This window comes from Gobio gobio (assembly GCF_949357685.1).
Source record: "Gobio gobio genome assembly, chromosome: 14".
NCBI classification, from domain to species: domain Eukaryota; kingdom Metazoa; phylum Chordata; class Actinopteri; order Cypriniformes; family Gobionidae; genus Gobio; species Gobio gobio.
Genome location: NC_137107.1, coordinates 49620405 through 49638283, shown reverse-complemented (window position 1 = coordinate 49638283; position 17879 = coordinate 49620405). Strand labels below are relative to the sequence as shown.

At 34.9% G+C, this 17879-nt stretch overlaps 1 protein-coding gene across 1 annotated transcript; it reads left to right on the top strand.

Moving 5' to 3' along the window:
* Positions 1-454: 454 nt before the first annotated feature.
* Positions 455-17542, top strand: txnl1 (thioredoxin-like 1). The gene is made up of 8 exons (XM_079834190.1): positions 455-742; positions 2223-2319; positions 4972-5145; positions 7692-7814; positions 9429-9498; positions 10942-11114; positions 16976-17080; positions 17237-17542. The coding sequence occupies exons 1-8, from the start codon at positions 645-647 to the stop codon at positions 17264-17266; spliced, it is 870 nt and encodes a 289-aa protein (XP_079690316.1). The 5' UTR covers positions 455-644; the 3' UTR covers positions 17267-17542.
* The last annotated feature ends 337 nt before the right edge of the window (positions 17543-17879 follow it).

Sequence of the window (17879 nt, the reverse complement as noted above, 5' to 3'; positions counted from 1 at the left end):
GTTGGACGTGAAACGGTTTATTGGCCGTAACGGTTGGAATCTAGCAGCCAAATTAATGTGTATAACATACATATATATATTCTTATCATATCTGTAATATATTCTTAGACTAAAACACACCGTCCTTTGCTGTGGTCTGGTTCAGCGCGAATAAAATGAATGAAACCATTAAAGTTTTCATGTTTTGGTCAACACAGAAATACATTAATACATTTTAACATTAATAACGTAACTAGGAATAAAAGTTTTGGTTGCGTTTTGGTCACCATAGAAACACAAGCATACGTTCATAAAAATATTTATTTTGATAATAACATTAAATATTTACATAGACACATATACGCTGAGCGTCAACTGTATTTATAAAATATGTAAATAAATAAAAAAATATATATAAGTTTATTTGTGCCTCACGACAGTCGCAGAGGATTTGCGACATCTTATCAACGGTTTCAGTGATGACGCTCACCGGGCACCGCCGCCTGTGATTGGTCAGGCTGCCTCCTCTCGTCATCACTACACAGGAAGTGTGCTCCGTGAGAACCGTCGTGCCGCGCCGAGCATTTGAGTGATTTTGGTCAATCTGACCGATTAGAGGTGATTAATAGCGCTAACCGGCGATTCGTTCCCCGTGTGTTTGAGTCATGGTCGGGGTGAAGGTGATCGGGAATGACTCGGAGTTCCAGGCGGAGCTCAGCGGCGCCGGATCCAGGCTGACCGTGGTGAAGTTCACCATGAGCGGGTGAGTGAGTGTGTCTGTGTGAGTGTGTGTGTGTGTGTGTGAGAGGCCCCTGCAGGCGAACCCAACAGAACCGGCAACACACAGACACCCCCAACCGGGCACCGAGAGCCCGAACCGGGTCAGAACAGCACAGACAGACCCGCCACTCAGACACCAGACTCACCGGAGGACAAGAGCAGGACCAACACCGGCATGACTTAGCAAAACACACACACACACACACACACACACACACACACACACACACACACACACACACACACACACACACACACACACACACACACACACACACACACACACACTTGTTTTGGTTCGCTGTTGTCAACCGAACTTATTTGACCCAACATATTTACATGAACTCTGAGATTTTAAATTAATATATTAGTATTTTAACAACTCTTTCGCATGTGTTGATGGTCACATGACATGCAGGTAAACACATACAAAATTTAAGTAAATAACTATAAACTGTTTTTTATTATTAATAAATGTGTGTATTTTATGTTTATTTTAATTGTGCATTTTTATGATTGTTATTCATTAATTGTCTGTGTATTTATTTATTTTTAACTGTACATTTTATGATTGTTATTATTATTATTATTCATTTAATTGTCTGTATTTATTTTAATTGTGTATTTTTATGATCGTTATTATTATTATTCATTTACCTGTCTGTATTTATTTTGTGTATTTGTATGATTGTTATTATTATTATTCATTTAATTGTCTGTATTTATGCATTTTAATTGTGTATTTTTATGATTGTTATTATTATTATTAATTTAATTGTCTGTATTTATTTAATTGTGTATTTTATGAATGTTATTATTAATTTAATTGTCTGTATTTATTTTAATTGTGTATTTTTATGATTGTTATTATTATTATTAATTTAATTGTCTGTATTTATTTATTTTAATTGTGTATTTTATGAATGTTATTATTAATTTAATTGTCTGTATTTATTTTAATTGTGTATTTTATGAATGTGATTTTTATTTATTAATTTAATTGTCTGTATTTATTTTAATTGTGTATGTTTATGATTGCTATTATTAATTGTCTATTTATTTATTTTAATTGTGCATTATTATGATTGTTATTATTAATTAATGAATTGATTTAACGGCTCCATGTAATATCTAGGGGAAGAAATGTTCATTTATAAATGTATTTTTAATGTAATTTGATGCTGTTTTCTCATGATGTTTTTAATCAATCACAGATTTAAAGTCACCATCAGTTCTTATTTTTTAATGGGATACTGCAGTGTTTATTATTTTTATTTACATTTCTCTGATGACGGGGGCGGGGCCACCTGTCACTCACATGAGATCCACCAATAGCAAACCACAACCATCCAATCAAATCCCCAGGACAATATCAAGCCCCGCCCTACATCTGTTCTTGTTTGCAAAGCGTGTCACTCGTATGAGATGATGATGTTTAACCGATGATGTTTCTCTTTGTCCAGGTGCCGTCCGTGTGTCAGAATAGCTCCAGCGTTCAACATGTTGAGCAACAAATACCCTCAGGTTGTGTTTCTAGAGGTGGATGTGCACGTCTGTCAGGTGAGAGCGCTTCATTTACACATTGATGAGCAGCTTAAATCTCCTGACATCTGCATTTACACTATACATTTGGCCACAGCATTGAAACAGGGTCACGTGAACCATGTGACGTAAACACATCTATTCCAGGATCCCGTCAAAATAAGAGTTCGGTTTAACTCACTAATGTACAGTAGAATATAGCGTCTCAATGTGATAATAATACTAACACTAATAATAATAATACAATATTTTTTTAAAGGAATAATTCATTTTTCCTCCATGTTTTATGTATTATTTAATTTCATATGATTAAAAGATCAATTTAATTCATGTTTTATGCCTTCATTTGATTGCCATAAAAAACATTCTGGGAAAAAAAATTATTTCATAGAATTTTAAAATGATAAAATAATTAATACATTGTTGTTTTTATGAATTCAATTAATTAGACATGCTTTTTGATTACTAAAATTAAATTTAACCATTAAAATAGTCACAAAAAAAGAAAGGGTTGGGGGACCAGGATCCAGAAAAATTTTAATGTAAAAAAATATATAAATATATAATTTTTTTTAATTTAAAAAATGAAAACGGAAAAGACGCAATGTGTAAAAAAACAGACTTTGCCATAAAAATTCTGGGGGAAAAGTAATTTCATAGAATTATAAAATAATTAATAAATTGTTGTTTTTATGAATTCAATTAATTAGACATGCTTTTTTACTATTAAAATTTAATTTAAGAAAAATCCAGAAAACATAAAACAGAGAAAACACAGTTTGATAGAAATAAAACAGACTTTGGGGAAAAAATTACATGTATTTCATAGGTTTTTAAAAAAAAAAAAAACTTGTAATAATTTGTTGTTAAATTGTATAAGTTTCATGATTTCAATTAATTAGACATGCTTTTTGATTACTAAAACTTAATTTAACCATTAAAATAGTCACAAAAAAGAAAAGGTTGGGGAACAGAACAATTTTAATGGAAAAAAATATATAAATATATATTTTTTTATTTTTTTAAAAATGAAAACGGAAAAGACGGAATTTGTAAACAAACAAAAAACAGACTATGCCATAAAAATTCAGGGGAAAAAAATCATTTCATAGAATTATAAAATTATAAAAGAATTAATAAATTGTTGTTTTTATGAATTCAATTAATTAGACATGTTTTTTTTATTATTAATTTAATTTAAGAAAAATCCATAAAACAGAGAAAACAGTTTGATAGAAATAAAACAGAATTTTTGGCCGGAAAAATAGTATTTCATAGGAATTTTTAATAAATTGTTGTTAAATTGTATAAGTTTCATGATGTCAATCAATTTTCAATGCTTTTTGATCACTACATTTACATTTATGCATTTGGCAGACTTATTACACTTATTACCGGGACAATCCCCTGGAGCATCATGGAGTAAAGTGCCTTACTCAGGGACAAGATCACTGGTGGTGACGCTGGGATCGAACCAGCAACCTTCTGCATATCAGTTCAGTGGTTTAGCCCACTGGACCACCATCACTAAAACCTAATTAACCATTAAAATAGTCCAAAGACGGAATTAACAAAAAATAAAAAATAAAACAGACTTTGGGAAGAAATCAAATGTATTTCACAGGCCCCTAACAAAAACTGGAGGAAGATGGGTTATGTAAAACTATACTCACACTTAAAATATTAATTAATATTAATAAAAAGGATACTCCACATAATTTGCATTCGGTCGCTGCCTTTAATTAAAGGGTTAGTTCACCCAAAAATGAAAATTCCGTCATTAATTCCTCACCCTCATGTCGTTGGACACCCGTCAGACCTCCGTTCATCTTCAGACACAAATGAAGATATTTTAGTGTAAATCTGATGCTCTGAAAGGCCTCCATTGGCTCAATGGCACGGTTCACTCTCAAGACCCTTAAAAGACACTAAAGACGTCGATACAAAGTCCATCTCACTACAGTGGTTCTACAATAACTTTATGAAGCGACGAGAATAGTTTTTGTGCGCAAAAAAACCCTAAATAACGACTTACATAGTGATGACGATTTCAAAACACGGCCTCATGAAGCTTCGAAGCGTTATGAATCAGTGAGTCAATTCAGCAGTTTGAATCGCCAAATTTCAGCAGTTTGACACGCGATCCGAATCATGAATCGACTCACTGATTCATAACGCTCCAAACCGCTGAATCGACTCACTGATTCATAACGCTTCGAAGCTTCATGAGGCCGTGTTTTGAAATCGTCATCACTATGTAAGTCGTTATTTAGGGTTTTTTTGCGCACAAAAACTATTCTCGTCGCTTCATAAAGTTATTGTAGAGCCACTGTAGTGAGATGGACTTTGTAACGACGTCTTTAGTGTCTTTTAAGGGTCTTGAGAGTGTAAAGTTGAGCCAATGGAGGCCTTTCAGAGCATCAGATTTACACTAAAATATCTTCATTTGTGTCTGAAGATGAACGGAGGTCTGACGGGTGTCCAACGACATGAGGGTGAGGAATTAATGACAGAATTTACATTTTTGTGTGAACTAACACTTTAAGTTTAACTAGTCATTTCAACCTTAAACTAACGTGTAAGTTGTATAGTAGTAAGTCAGAGTAATGTAAAAGCATGACTGATCATTGTTTCGAGTGCGGTTTAAGTGTTTTATTCCCCGTCTCTTAGGCAACAGCTGCAGCCAATAACATCTCAGCAACGCCGACGTTCCTGTTTTTCCGAAACAAAGTGCGGGTGGACCAGTATCAGGGCGCGGACGCTTCCGGGCTGGAAGAGAAGATCAAACAGCATGTGGAGAACGACCCCGGGAGCAACGAAGACTCGGATATTCCCAAAGGCTACGTGAGTGCACTGGGCTTCCTCGGCCACTGTTCATTTCCTTGACCAATCATTTTCCTCAACCACCTTTTTTCACTGACGAAAACTGGACGATAACTAAATAAAAACTAGTGTTGGATGACAAAAACTATGACGAAAATCAACGGTCATTTTCGCAATAGAGTGCCGAAGTAATGACGTCACTTTGTAGGCCAACCCGGAAGTTAGCGGCGCATGGGTTCCCTCGATCAAAAAGCCATTCATTTTCCCCATAGACTTTTGGAAAATCGCACAAAATAAGATCTGTGTTCAACAAAGAGTTATGACCCTTACACGTTTTGTCTACCAAGATAATCTTTACAAGTTAATCCAAAATGTATACATTTTGAAGCCTAAATAAAGCCGTCAGATATAAAATGCTAACGGTAGGCTATAAACGGACCATGGTCGCGGATCAACGTTATCATCAAGCTTCCTCAAACTTTATTTAAAAGCACGCTCGCTCATTATGATCTGCGCTGTGTATGAACACTTATCCACTTTTTCATGAGAAATATTGCCCATTCGTTTTTTCCAAAAATGTTAGAAACTAATTTTGTCTATGCGTGCCTCTCTGAGATTGATCTTTTGTTAATGTTTTTTCAGACAATATGATTATCACTGTGATAACATTAAATGACATGAAACACAACCCAGTCTCTTTTTGTTAAATGCAAGTTTATGTATGATCAATAATACAAAACGAATAATAAGCTACACATGAAATAAAGCAAACAATTCAGTCAAACATTCAAAGTCAGTGCTAGTCGGCTAACTTACAACGGTAACGTACAGTTATAGCCTAAAAATAAACAAGTAATGAAACTTCACTTTGTCCTCAGCCTAAACGATTTGCCAGGGAACAAATTATAGATCCATGAGAGCAAATATGGGCCGTTAAATCTCCACAAGACTAATTACAGCTGGAGACGCCACAGAGACATCAGAGCCAGCGGCAGAAGGACTAACGTTAGCCGAGGAAAGTCAACTCTCGCCGGCTAAACAAGCGCCGCTGATCCACTGGAGCTCACAACTCCGACAACACCAGATAAAATGTTAAAATAGGCACTCTTCTTATAAATAAACCACAGATTTGAGCTTTAAACAACTACGTTATCGACTGAAAAAGTCTTAAAACTACGTTTTGTCACACATTAACAGTAGATTTTAACACAAAAAGACGTGTAAACACAGCCCATGTCAGCCATTTCTCAACGAGACGAACATGTGAAGAGAGTAAACTCCAAATGTTCAAGCATCCAACTTTGCGCGAATAGCGCGATTTATTCACGCCACATAAGTTCTTCATTCGGCTGAAACGCGGGCTAGTGAGAGATTGCCTGTTTGTCACGATGACGTCTAAAGTCCCCGCCAAAGGATGTAGTCCCTTTTAGCAACTTGTTAGCAACCATCGTTTTTAAGACACAATAAAGTTTAAAAAAATCACAAGCAGGTTTTAACTAATGTGTTTTATGTCATAGATCAAAACGTGAAAATATTTAGAGGCTTTGTTAACCACAGACCTTATTTCAGGCGATTTAGCAAAAACCCATTCAAAAAACCCATAGACTTTAGGGCGAGGGAACCGGAAGGGCTAAAATGCTAACTCACTTCTGCGTTTTGGGCCTACAAAGTGACGTCATTACTTCGGCACTCTATAACACACATTTATGCCAGGCAATTGTTTATGAACTAATGCTGATGAATAATGACAGTGTTTCCTTTACGATGTTTATATAGTAATATGTTTTAGACGGTTGTAACAACACATATTTTATCTCCTCATCTGAACTTGAAGCATTCTGCAACTGCTATAGTGCAGACATTTCAAAATAAGAGTCCTGGTGTATTTAGAGCTTGTTTATCATTAAAAGTCACGCATTATATATTAGTTTTTTGGTTACACAATAAATTATATTTAATTTAATTCCCATTTAATTCATAGTCAGGAGGAAAGACCAGTATTTGACACATTCAATAAAGTATCAGGGTTATAATAGTTCACTAAAACACATTTTTTTATTTGAAAGTAAATAAATGTTAACTGAAATTAAAAAATAAATAAACAAACTTATTTGAAGCTTTAGCTTTACCTGATATGGCCTACTGACTAAAATAGAAATACAAAGTTATAAAAACTATATAGATGTTTTTTTAAAAAAACAAACAAAAGTGAATTGAGCTCTTTCGTGTATTTTTTATGTCAAAAACACAATGATGTCAAAATGTCAGTTCTAGTGACAGTCGGTTATGTGATGCTTAAATACTTAATGTATTACAATTGAACTAAACTCATTAGATTTTAGGAGACTCAATCTACTGTAGATCTAGTGGACTAAAATCTTATGATATTTAGTCGACTAAAACTAAAAACAATTCAGGTGACTAAAATATGACTAAAACTAAATGGCATTTTAGTCAAAAGACTATGACTAAAACTAAATCAAAATTTGCTGTCAAAATGAACACTGTCCTCGGGCTCCTGTCACTCGTGTGTGTGTGTGTGTGTGTGTGTGTGTGTGTGTGTTCAGATGGACCTGATGCCGTTTGTCAGTAAAGCGGGCTGTGAGTGTCTCAATGAGAGCGACGACTGGGGCTTTGACAACTGCCTGATCAAGGACTCGTCCTACCTGGAGTCCGACTGTGATGAACAGGTGAACATCAGCTTCCACTTACTAACCACAGTCAACTAATACATGTTACATGTGCTTTAGTGTTTCATTAAGATTTGAGTTTATGAATTATTATTTGTTAATTACAAATGTTCAGGTTGAAGATGGTTTATAACGGCACAATCCAACAGTGCAGTGTTATTATTAAAGTTTTCATTCATATTTTGAATACATTTTCAGTTTTAATTTTAATATTATTAAGTAATTTTCAGTTTTAATTTTAATATTATTAAGTAATTATTTTGTCAGTTATGAATATTTTAAGTTTATTTAAATTTATTTTCACATGTTCAGCTTTCCTTTAATTTTAGTTTGATTATTATTTGTTTTAGTATTATTTTAAAATAGTGTTATTTATATTCTATTGTAGTTTTCATGAATATTATACATTTATTTTCAAATTTTCAGCTTATTAATTTTATGATGTATTATTTAATTTATATTAATCTATTCAATGTTTGGGAACAGTTTTTAATTTAGTATTATTTATATACTATTCTAGTTTTCATGAATATTTTTTTAATTTAATTTTAATTTGATAAATGATTATTAATGAATTATTAATTTATATTAATCTATTCAGTGTTTAGGAACAGTTTTTAATTTAGTATTATTTATATACTATTCTAGTTGTCATGAATATTTTTTTTATTTTATTTTGATGAATTATTATTCATATTATTATTTATGAATTATTTAATTTATATTGATCCGTTATGTTTAGGAAAAGTTTTTAATTTAGTATTATTTATATACTATTCTAGTTGTCATGAATATTTTTTTTATTTAATTTTAATTTGATTAATTATTATTCATATTATTATTTATGAATTATTTAATTTATATCCATCCAATGTTTAGGAACAGTTTTATTTTAACGTTGTTTAAATACTATTATAGTTTTCATTCATATTTTTAATTATCTTTTATTTTTATGTTTTCAGTTTTCATTTTACCTGGACTTGATTAATAATTATTATTTATTTTATATCCATCCATGCATTCAATGTTTAGGAACAGTTTTTATTTTAATATTTATATACATTTCTAGTTTTAATTTTAATTTTATTTAGTTAATTACTAATAATATTAACGATAATCAATTTTGTTTCTATTCTATTATACTTTTCATGAATATTTTAAAATAATTTAAATGTATTTTCACATTTTCTGCTTTCATTTTAGTTTGATTAAAAATATTTTATTTTATTATTATTATTATTTATTAATTATTTAATTTATAAATATACTTTCGATGGTTAGGGACCGTTTTATTTTAGTATTTATATACTATTATATATTGTATATTTTCAGTTTTCATTTTAATGTGATTTTTCATGTTTTTCTTCTTAATATTACTATTTAGGTTTTACTAATTGTTATTGTATTTATTTCCAGTAATTTCCGAGCTCCAGTGTGTATTGTGTGTATTATGTTGGCGTATCCGCTGTGGGTTAAACTGAAAGTGAAACAGTGCTGGTGTTATTTGAGATGGGCTCTCGGTTACTGTGGGTGTGAGTTTCTCGAGCTCAGGCCGTGTGGGAATATGATCTGTAGTGTTGATCTCATGACTGATCGTTCTGCGTTTGTTTGCAGCTTCTCATCACAATCGCCTTCAATCAGCCGGTTAAACTCTTCTCTCTGAAGCTGCTGTCGGCTGAACTCAGTAAGACACACACACTCACTCACTCACTCACTCACTCACTCACTCACTCTCTCGTTCCAGTAATGAAACAAGTGAAGTCTTAATGAGTGAGTCATTGAATCATTCACTCAAGAGATTCACTCAAAAACAGATTCATCCAGTAATGAAACAATTGAAGTCTTAATGAGTGAGTCATTGAATCATTCACTCAAGAGATTCACTCAAAAACAGATTCATCCAGTAATGAAACAATTGAAGTCTTAATGAGTGAGTCATTGAATCATTCACTCAAGAGATTCACTCAAAAACAGATTCATCCAGTAATGAAACAATTGAAGTCTTAATGAGCGAGTCATTGAATCATTCACTCGAGAGATTCACTCAAAAACAGATTCATCCAGTAATGAAACAATTTAAGTCTTAATGAGTGAGTCATTGAATCATTCACTCAAGAGATTCACTCAAAAACAGATTCATCCAGTAATGAAACAAGTGAAGTCTTTATGAGTGAGTCATTGAATCATTCACTCAAGAGATTTTTTCAAAAACGCTGATTCATCCAGTAATGAAACAAGTGAAGTCTTTATGAGTGAGTCATTGAATCATGCACTCAAGAGATTTGTTCAAAAACGCTGATTCATCCAGTAATGAAACAAGTGAAGTCTACATGAGTGAGTCATTGAATCATTCACTCAAGAGATTCACTCAAAAACGCTGATTCATCCAGTAATGAAACAAGTGAAGTCTACATGAGTGAGTCATTGAATCATTCACTCAAGAGATTTGTTCAAAAACAGATTCATCCAGTAATGAAACAATTGAAGTCTTTATGAGTGAGTCATTGAATCATTCACTCGAGAGATTTGTTCAAAAACACTGATTCATCCAGTAATGAAACAAGTGGAGTCTTTATGAGTGAGTCATTGAATCATTCATTCAAGAGATTTGTTCAAAAACGCTGATTCATCCAGTAATGAAACAATTGAAGTCTTTATGAGTGAGTCATTGAATCATTCATTCAAGAGATTCACTCAAAAACGCTGATTCATCCAGTAATGAAACAATTGAAGTCTTTATGAGTGAGTCATTGAATCATTCATTCAAGAGATTCACTCAAAAACGCTGATTCATCCAGTAATGAAACAAGTGAAGTCTTTGAGTGAGTCATTGAATCATTCACTCAAGAGATTCACTCAAAAACGCTGATTCATCCAGTAATGAAACAAGTGAAGTCTTTGAGTGAGTCATTGAATCATTCACTCAAGAGATTCACTCAAAAACGCTGATTCATCCAGTAATGAAACAAGTGAAGTCTTTGAGTGAGTCATTGAATCATTCACTCGAGAGATTTGTTCAAAAACGCTGATTCATCCAGTAATGAAACAATTAAAGTCTACATGAGTGAGTCATTGAAGTGCTAGATCTGTGATATAAACGCTGTATTCTCTCTTCGTGTGTTTTCAGCTCAGGCCCCAAAGAGTGTGAAGATCTTCATTAATCTGCCTCGGTCCATGGGTTTCGATGACGCGGAGAGAAGTGAAGCGACGCAGGCTCTGGATCTGTCAGAGGAAGACTACAAAGACGACGGACTCATCCCGCTCCGATACGTCAAGTTCCAGAACGTCAACAGCGTGACTGTATGTGCACTTACTCTCCATTCAACAGTTCATCTCTACTATATAGCTCATTACATATTAAAAAACAACATTGATTAATTAACACCAGGGCTTTGAACCGGTTCAAGGAACGAAAACGAAAACCGGAAACGAACGAAATTTTAAGAGGAACGAAAACGAAATCAAAATCAATTTGAATCGTTCTGAACAGAAACGTTAATTTGAAATGACCATTAACCGGTTAATAACGTTATTTTATCGCTCTCTTTAATATTTTAATTTGGCAGTGACCAATCATGAATAGAGTTACAGCATGTGCGTTGACGGATCAAGCGTGAGTGAAATGTCATCTATGAATCTGCCGGTAACGCGAGTCAGTGTGAGCGCGCATTTACATGCCTTCAGTACATTTCTTTCCCCGCTGAGGTCATCAATGAAAGCGCAGGTATTGGAGGACAATCTTTTCGTACGTTTAAATAAGCAGTACGGACTTTAAGCTCAAATAGTCTGATTTAGGCTAGTGGTGCAACGGATCACAAAACTCACGGTTCGGATCACACTACGGATCATGAGTCACGGATCAGATCATTTTTCGGATCAGAATAAAAGGGGGAGGAGACTATTTTTATTTGCTTTCCATTTATTACATGAAAACTTTTGGTGTTAACATAACCTATATGGTTTATATATGGAACTTTTGGTGTTAACAAAAATAAAATAAATAAATAACCATCTGAATAAATCAAATTTGACTAAAAACAACCTGAGATGTGAAAATGGGCCTGATCAAGTTGTTTTTTTTATTTTTTTTATAAAGATTAGGATGTCAACATTCTCAGGGGAGAGAGTAAACCTCTCACACTTGTCAGCATTGCAATTCTCTTTGTAGGCCTATACACTATTTAATAGATTAAACAACGTTTTATTGAATTCATTACTTTATATTTATATAGCCTAATACCTACTTTAGATGTATATGTTACGTTGCTCATGCAAGTTGCAAAACAGACAATAGACTATGTTAAAATAACAAACATTTTAAATTAAAACTTTTTCTTTCGTTTTTAAATCTTTTTACAAGAAATCCTGCAGGTCATAAAGAACTTGTTTTTCCACCTCCAAGAAAGGACGAGTGCTCTCCATTATTTCTCCTTGTTTACTTAAAGGCTTTACTTAACTCAAGGCAAAAAGCCGTGTGTTGACTTTGAAACAGAATAGACTTTACATTATATGTATCTGTGGTGGAATTACTAGATTTTCGCATCGATACATGTTTGTTTTAATGCGGATGCGCTGTCACTTTAATTCAGCGCCAGCACATCAAACAATACGTCCCCTTGGAATTATAAGGTTCTATCTGACGTTTTTGTCAAAATTTAGTTAATCACATATTCTTATTCAGTGACAACTTATTTACATTATGGGATGGTTTTTTTTTAAAGTTGTGTACATTTTGGGACTTTTTATTGAAAAGCAAAAAGGTTCTATCTACAAAGTCGAACTCTGACTTGGCTCTATAAGGTTCTATCTGCGTGAGCCAATCAGCACTTCGAAAGCACATAAGAGGACCAATCAGGATCAACTTTATAGGTCGTGTCGCCGGCTTTTTACTTGACAGGAAAGATCGCAGACACACAATATCTGTGAGAATTATGGCACACAACGCAAAGTTTTTAAGAAACCTCAAGATCGACAATTTTATTGACGATCTTGTCAAGGACAGCAGCCCGAATTCCAGGCATCATATAGTCAGTGAATCATTTTTCAATGATTATTAAACTTTATGAATTAATTTGCTGAAGCATGTCTGTTTTCTTGCAGTTTTAAAAGTCTTAAAAGGTCAAATAGTCAACAGTTTAATTGATGGGGTCTTAATTACAACAATAAATGTTAGCATGTTATTTCAGCCATACTGATGTCTAGAGAGAAAGCCATTTTACCTGGCCCACTTTAGGTGGAATAAAATCCTGCTCAGATGTATTACAGTAGCTGCTTTCTGTCTAAACAAAAGAAAGATGAACAATTTCTGCAATAATGTGTTTAATTACCCACCAAATTGGTACCAAAAATTAACATCTGCACTGGACAAAATATTTAGACCTACCTTGCTTAATTTGATATGTCCTAAATACATGGAAGTACTAAAAATATGAAATAAATGTCATAGAAAGGATAACATTTTACTTTCCAACACATGTTGAGACATTGTTACAACATTATTTTTATATTTAATGTTCAAATAATGTTTTGGCAGACAGAACCTTATAATTCTAAGCAAAAAGTGTGTTTTTAGAATTAGAAGGTTCTATCTGCATTTGACCCATTCCAAAAATCCCCATTTACAATTTTGAGAGGATTTTGATATTGTATATTTAGAATACATTTAGGGTCCCTGTTATTTTCATGTTTGAAAGAAACTTGTTCCCCATATAAATTTTCCTATATGTAATGCAAAAACTTTGAAGCTCAATATCTCAAAACTGCTCAGAACGCAGATAGAACCTTATAATTCCAAGGGGACAATAGACTCATGCTGCGTTCACACCAAACGCGAATTGAGCGTCAAAATCGCGTCTACCGCGTCTAGTTTCACGCGCGTACATTTTGAATGCATTCGCGCGTCCGCAGAGAATTGGACGCGCGTAGAAATCGAGCGCTGGAAGCGAAATTGACGCGCGTTCAAGGCACTCCAGGAGAAATATGTCATAAAACACCTCTGCCTCTTTTCATTTTCATTAAACATATATATTAAGCATTAATAGCCACACAAATGTGGTCCAGGCAACTCCTACATTATCTTCACTACATGTATATTTAAATATCCTTAAAATATAAAGTTATGAAACTTCTCTTTGCCCTCAGTCAAAACGATTTGGCAGACAACAAATTATATATTCATGAGAGCAAAGCTCGGCCGTTAGATCTACACAAGACGAACCACTACAGGACATCAGAGCCAGCGGCAGACGCCAGAAGGACTGGCCGAGGAAAGGCTGCCTTCGCCGGGGTTATGAGCAGTGATTGCCCGGTGATAGCCTGGATCTCACAACTCCAAAAACACAAGATCATTTTTTTTAAATAGGCGCTCTCTTTATAAATAAACCACAGATTTGAGCTTTAAACAATTACATTCCCACCTGAAAACGTCTTAAAACTACATTTTGTGACACAATAGTACTGGTTTTAATTTATGCAAGGTTTCTCATACACGTCACTTTACCACGTGACAGCAGCGAGCAGGCTCCTGATTGGTTAACGTGGCGCGAATTGACGCCAAAGTTAAAATTTTTCAACTCGGGTGTCAGACGCGAATTCGCTTCAAATGCGTGAATGCACAAAAGCACCATTCACGTGTAACGCGCGTATCGCGCAAGACGCTCAATTCGCGCGAACTGGACGCGCGAATGAGGCGGATTCGCGTCCTTCGCGCCGCGTGTAACGTGCCTCCCGCGCCGCGGGACCTCCAGACGCGCGTCAACGCGCCTTTCCATTGACTTAACATTGAAATCAGTCGCGCCAGACGCTCAATTCGCGTTTGGTGTGAACGCAGCATCAGTGCGGAAACGATCGCAGCACAGCTGTATGGCCACGCGCTTCTGGAACGCACTGACGGACAGCATCCGCGTGCAGTGAAAGCTGTATCCGTTAACAAGGGTACGGAAAAAATACGCACCGCAAACGCACGGCAAACGGAGTGTGTGTGAAACGGGCGTCAGCAGGTGCCATATGCTCGATGTATGCGCCACTTATACGGCTTTCTCGTGCCACAGTGCCTACATACTGTCACAGTTTTCAGAACGCCTTCTTCCGTCATCATTATATTTTACGGGGAAGGCAAAATGCTCCCGTACACGCGATTTGAATAATGCGGGAGGCTTTTCAAGTTCTTCTACTTCTCCGCGAGCCACTGTTGACTGATGAACATGCCTTGTTCACGTGAACACATGTGTTTCTCTGAAACTCAGCATCGAGTTTAAAGGAACGAGATCACTTAAAAAGCAATATCGATCTTTTAGTCTGCGATCGCTAAACAATTCAGATTAATCCACAAGTAAAAAAAAAAGCGCGAGTAAAGTAAAATAAATCCGCGGGTCACGTGCTGTTTTTATTTCATCTAGATGTGGTTTTAACTCTTAGAGGTGTTCATTTTACTTAGAGGTGTTTTTACTTAGATGTGAACCTTAACCTTTTATTCCTAGATGTGTATCACTTGTTAACATTGAACTATTAACATTGAACATGTTTTTGTACTAATCATTATTAAAGAAATGTAACCAAGCTTTTAGAAATGCATATATTAAGTGCAGGAACATATTGTTCTGAGTGATAGAGTACTCTGTTGCAAGGAAGCTGGGTAGTGCAAGAGGTCAAGATGACATATCGTACTTTACAAGTATGTGCGCGGCTGCAATTAGACTAGGAATAGACAGGATACGTGAAAATAATGTAGCTTAAGAACAGGAACTTCTGCAGACATGGGTAGTGTGATGTCTAGTTAGAATTTATGCTGAACAGGGGTTTTGAATAAAGATGTTTCCTTTTAAGGCAAACAAGATTGGATGCAACCCACTCAGGATGTATGAAGGGTATATAATGTAACCCCGGAGAGCCAACTTTGCCCTTCTCATGACAGACATTCTCTGTATGTGAACTGCCTATTTCTTGCAAGAAATAAAATCATGTTTGATACTTTGACTTTTCAAAGGTTTGGATTTGTATTCCTCCCTCCTCATTTTTCGAATAGAATTATTTCCACGACAGTGCCGAACCGTGGGTCGTGATCCGTACGGATCAACCGTGATCCGTTACACCCCTAATTTAGGCTAGTTTATGGATTTCGTTTAAGCCTATCCAAGTAGGTTACTAGCAAACATTTTTCCTATAGTCTTTCAGATTGCCAATACAGCTCAATGTTTTCTATATAGACGGCTGATGCTTCGTATTAAATGCTATGTTATATTGCATTAAATGATCAAGCTTTATTAGCTGACTGAGTTTGATTATGGGATGCAGTGTTGCGCAGTGTTTGCTTTGAAAAAACCAGTTGACAGTTTATTAAAAGAGCAATGGTTATCCAGTTTATTTATTCTTTATTCATGCAATTTTTAAAACAAGTCGTGTTGAAAAAATAGTTATGTACAAAGAATGTTCTCACTCTTCTGAAAAGAATAGGCATATAGAGCCACTTTCTGCTCCATTAAAACAGGTCAATATTTGTCCCGCTGTTTATGCTTTGTAATTAATGCATGTATTTCTGTTGTGGTTTTAAAATAAATATTCAAGTTTAATTATCATGCGTTATATTATTATTGAGTGAAAATAAGTCTTTATTTATACATATTTGTTTAGGCTAAATTAAAATAACGTTATTAACCTTTATTTTTTCATATCAAACCGTTTTCGGAACAGTAATGTTTAATGAGGAACGCAAAAACGGAAACGTTAAAATATCGATTCTGCGAACCGATTGATATTTTTTTCCGTTTTTAAGCCCTGATTAAAACAAATAAAAATATTGATGAAATATATGAATTAAATCTAATTTCAACATATTAAAATACACTTGGCATTCCTTAGTGTCGAAATTTCCTCATCAATAAAATCTGAACATCATTTTTCAACTTTTGTAAAAAATAGTCCATCTTATTTAAAGGGACAGTTCACCCAAAAATTTAAATTGTCATCATTTACACATCCTCAAGTCTAAAGTTCTTTGGTCTGTTGAATATAAAAATGTTTTTTGAAGAATGTTAGTCTCATTGGGGGTTAACTATCCCTTTAATAATTATGGTATTTTGGCCCCCTTGTGGTTTAAAAACATTGTGAAATGCAACCATTTTCCATAGTGTTTGATTAAAGGTTCCTCCTGTGTTTATTTTCAGCTATTTATCAAGTCAAACCAAGGAGACGAGGAGACGACAAAAGTGAACTATTTGACATTTATCGGCACTCCTGTCCAGGCGACAAACATGAACGACTTCAAACGGGTGAGGAAATATTAATAAACAATAATATCATTGCCCACTTTCCCACCATTCAATCAAATCCTGATGAATCCCCGGAACACATTTTGAAGTGTAAATGTTATCAGCGATGATGGAAGTTAAATGTGCTGCGCTTGATGTTTGGTGTGTCAAATGCAGGTTGTGGGTAAGAAGGGAGAAAGCCACTGAAGAGGAAAAGACGACACGACATATTGCTGCAATCTCTCCACGGGCGTCTCTCTCCGCCAACATGACTGGGCAAAATCAACACACACACACACACACACACACAGCGGAGCGCTGGATACGTCCCTCGGCTCGCCATCAGAAGGAGAGAGAGCGAGAGAGAGAAGACACAGCGTTGTCTCAATGAGGCCGTGTATCACAAATCATTTTTATCTGAAAACCTCCTGAAAATGTTCCTGTAAATAAAGTCGATCCTTTTTCAAAGGCATGTGGCTTCTGTCTATCTGTCCTGCTCAAACTGTTGCCTTTTCATCATTACACACTCATTTAAATGCATTTTTCTTGGAAATAATGCGCTGTTGTTCTTGATCCGGCCGCTGGGTGGCAGCAGACGCCATGTAATCAGCGCGTGTCCGCGCCTGCGGGAGCGCGTCTGGAGCGCGTTCCTGTGAGAGGAGCTCCGCTATTTAAAAACGAAACGAAAATGTACAGGTTTATTGATAGATTCAAAGCAAAACTCATCGCGTTTGGTTGGAATATCATCCTTACATTTGTTTAAATCATAATTTGAAAGAAACACGAAATGGGGACAATTTACAATCATTTAAAATTAAAA

Coding starts and splice junctions, on each gene's coding strand:
- txnl1 (XM_079834190.1), top strand. CDS start 645: ATGGTCGGGGTGAAGGTGATCGGGAATGACTCGGAGTTCCAGGCGGAG. Junction 7,815..9,428: donor AGTCCGACTGTGATGAACAG/GTGAACATCAGC, acceptor GTTTGTTTGCAG/CTTCTCATCACAATCGCCTT. Junction 11,115..16,975: donor AGAACGTCAACAGCGTGACT/GTATGTGCACTT, acceptor GTTTATTTTCAG/CTATTTATCAAGTCAAACCA.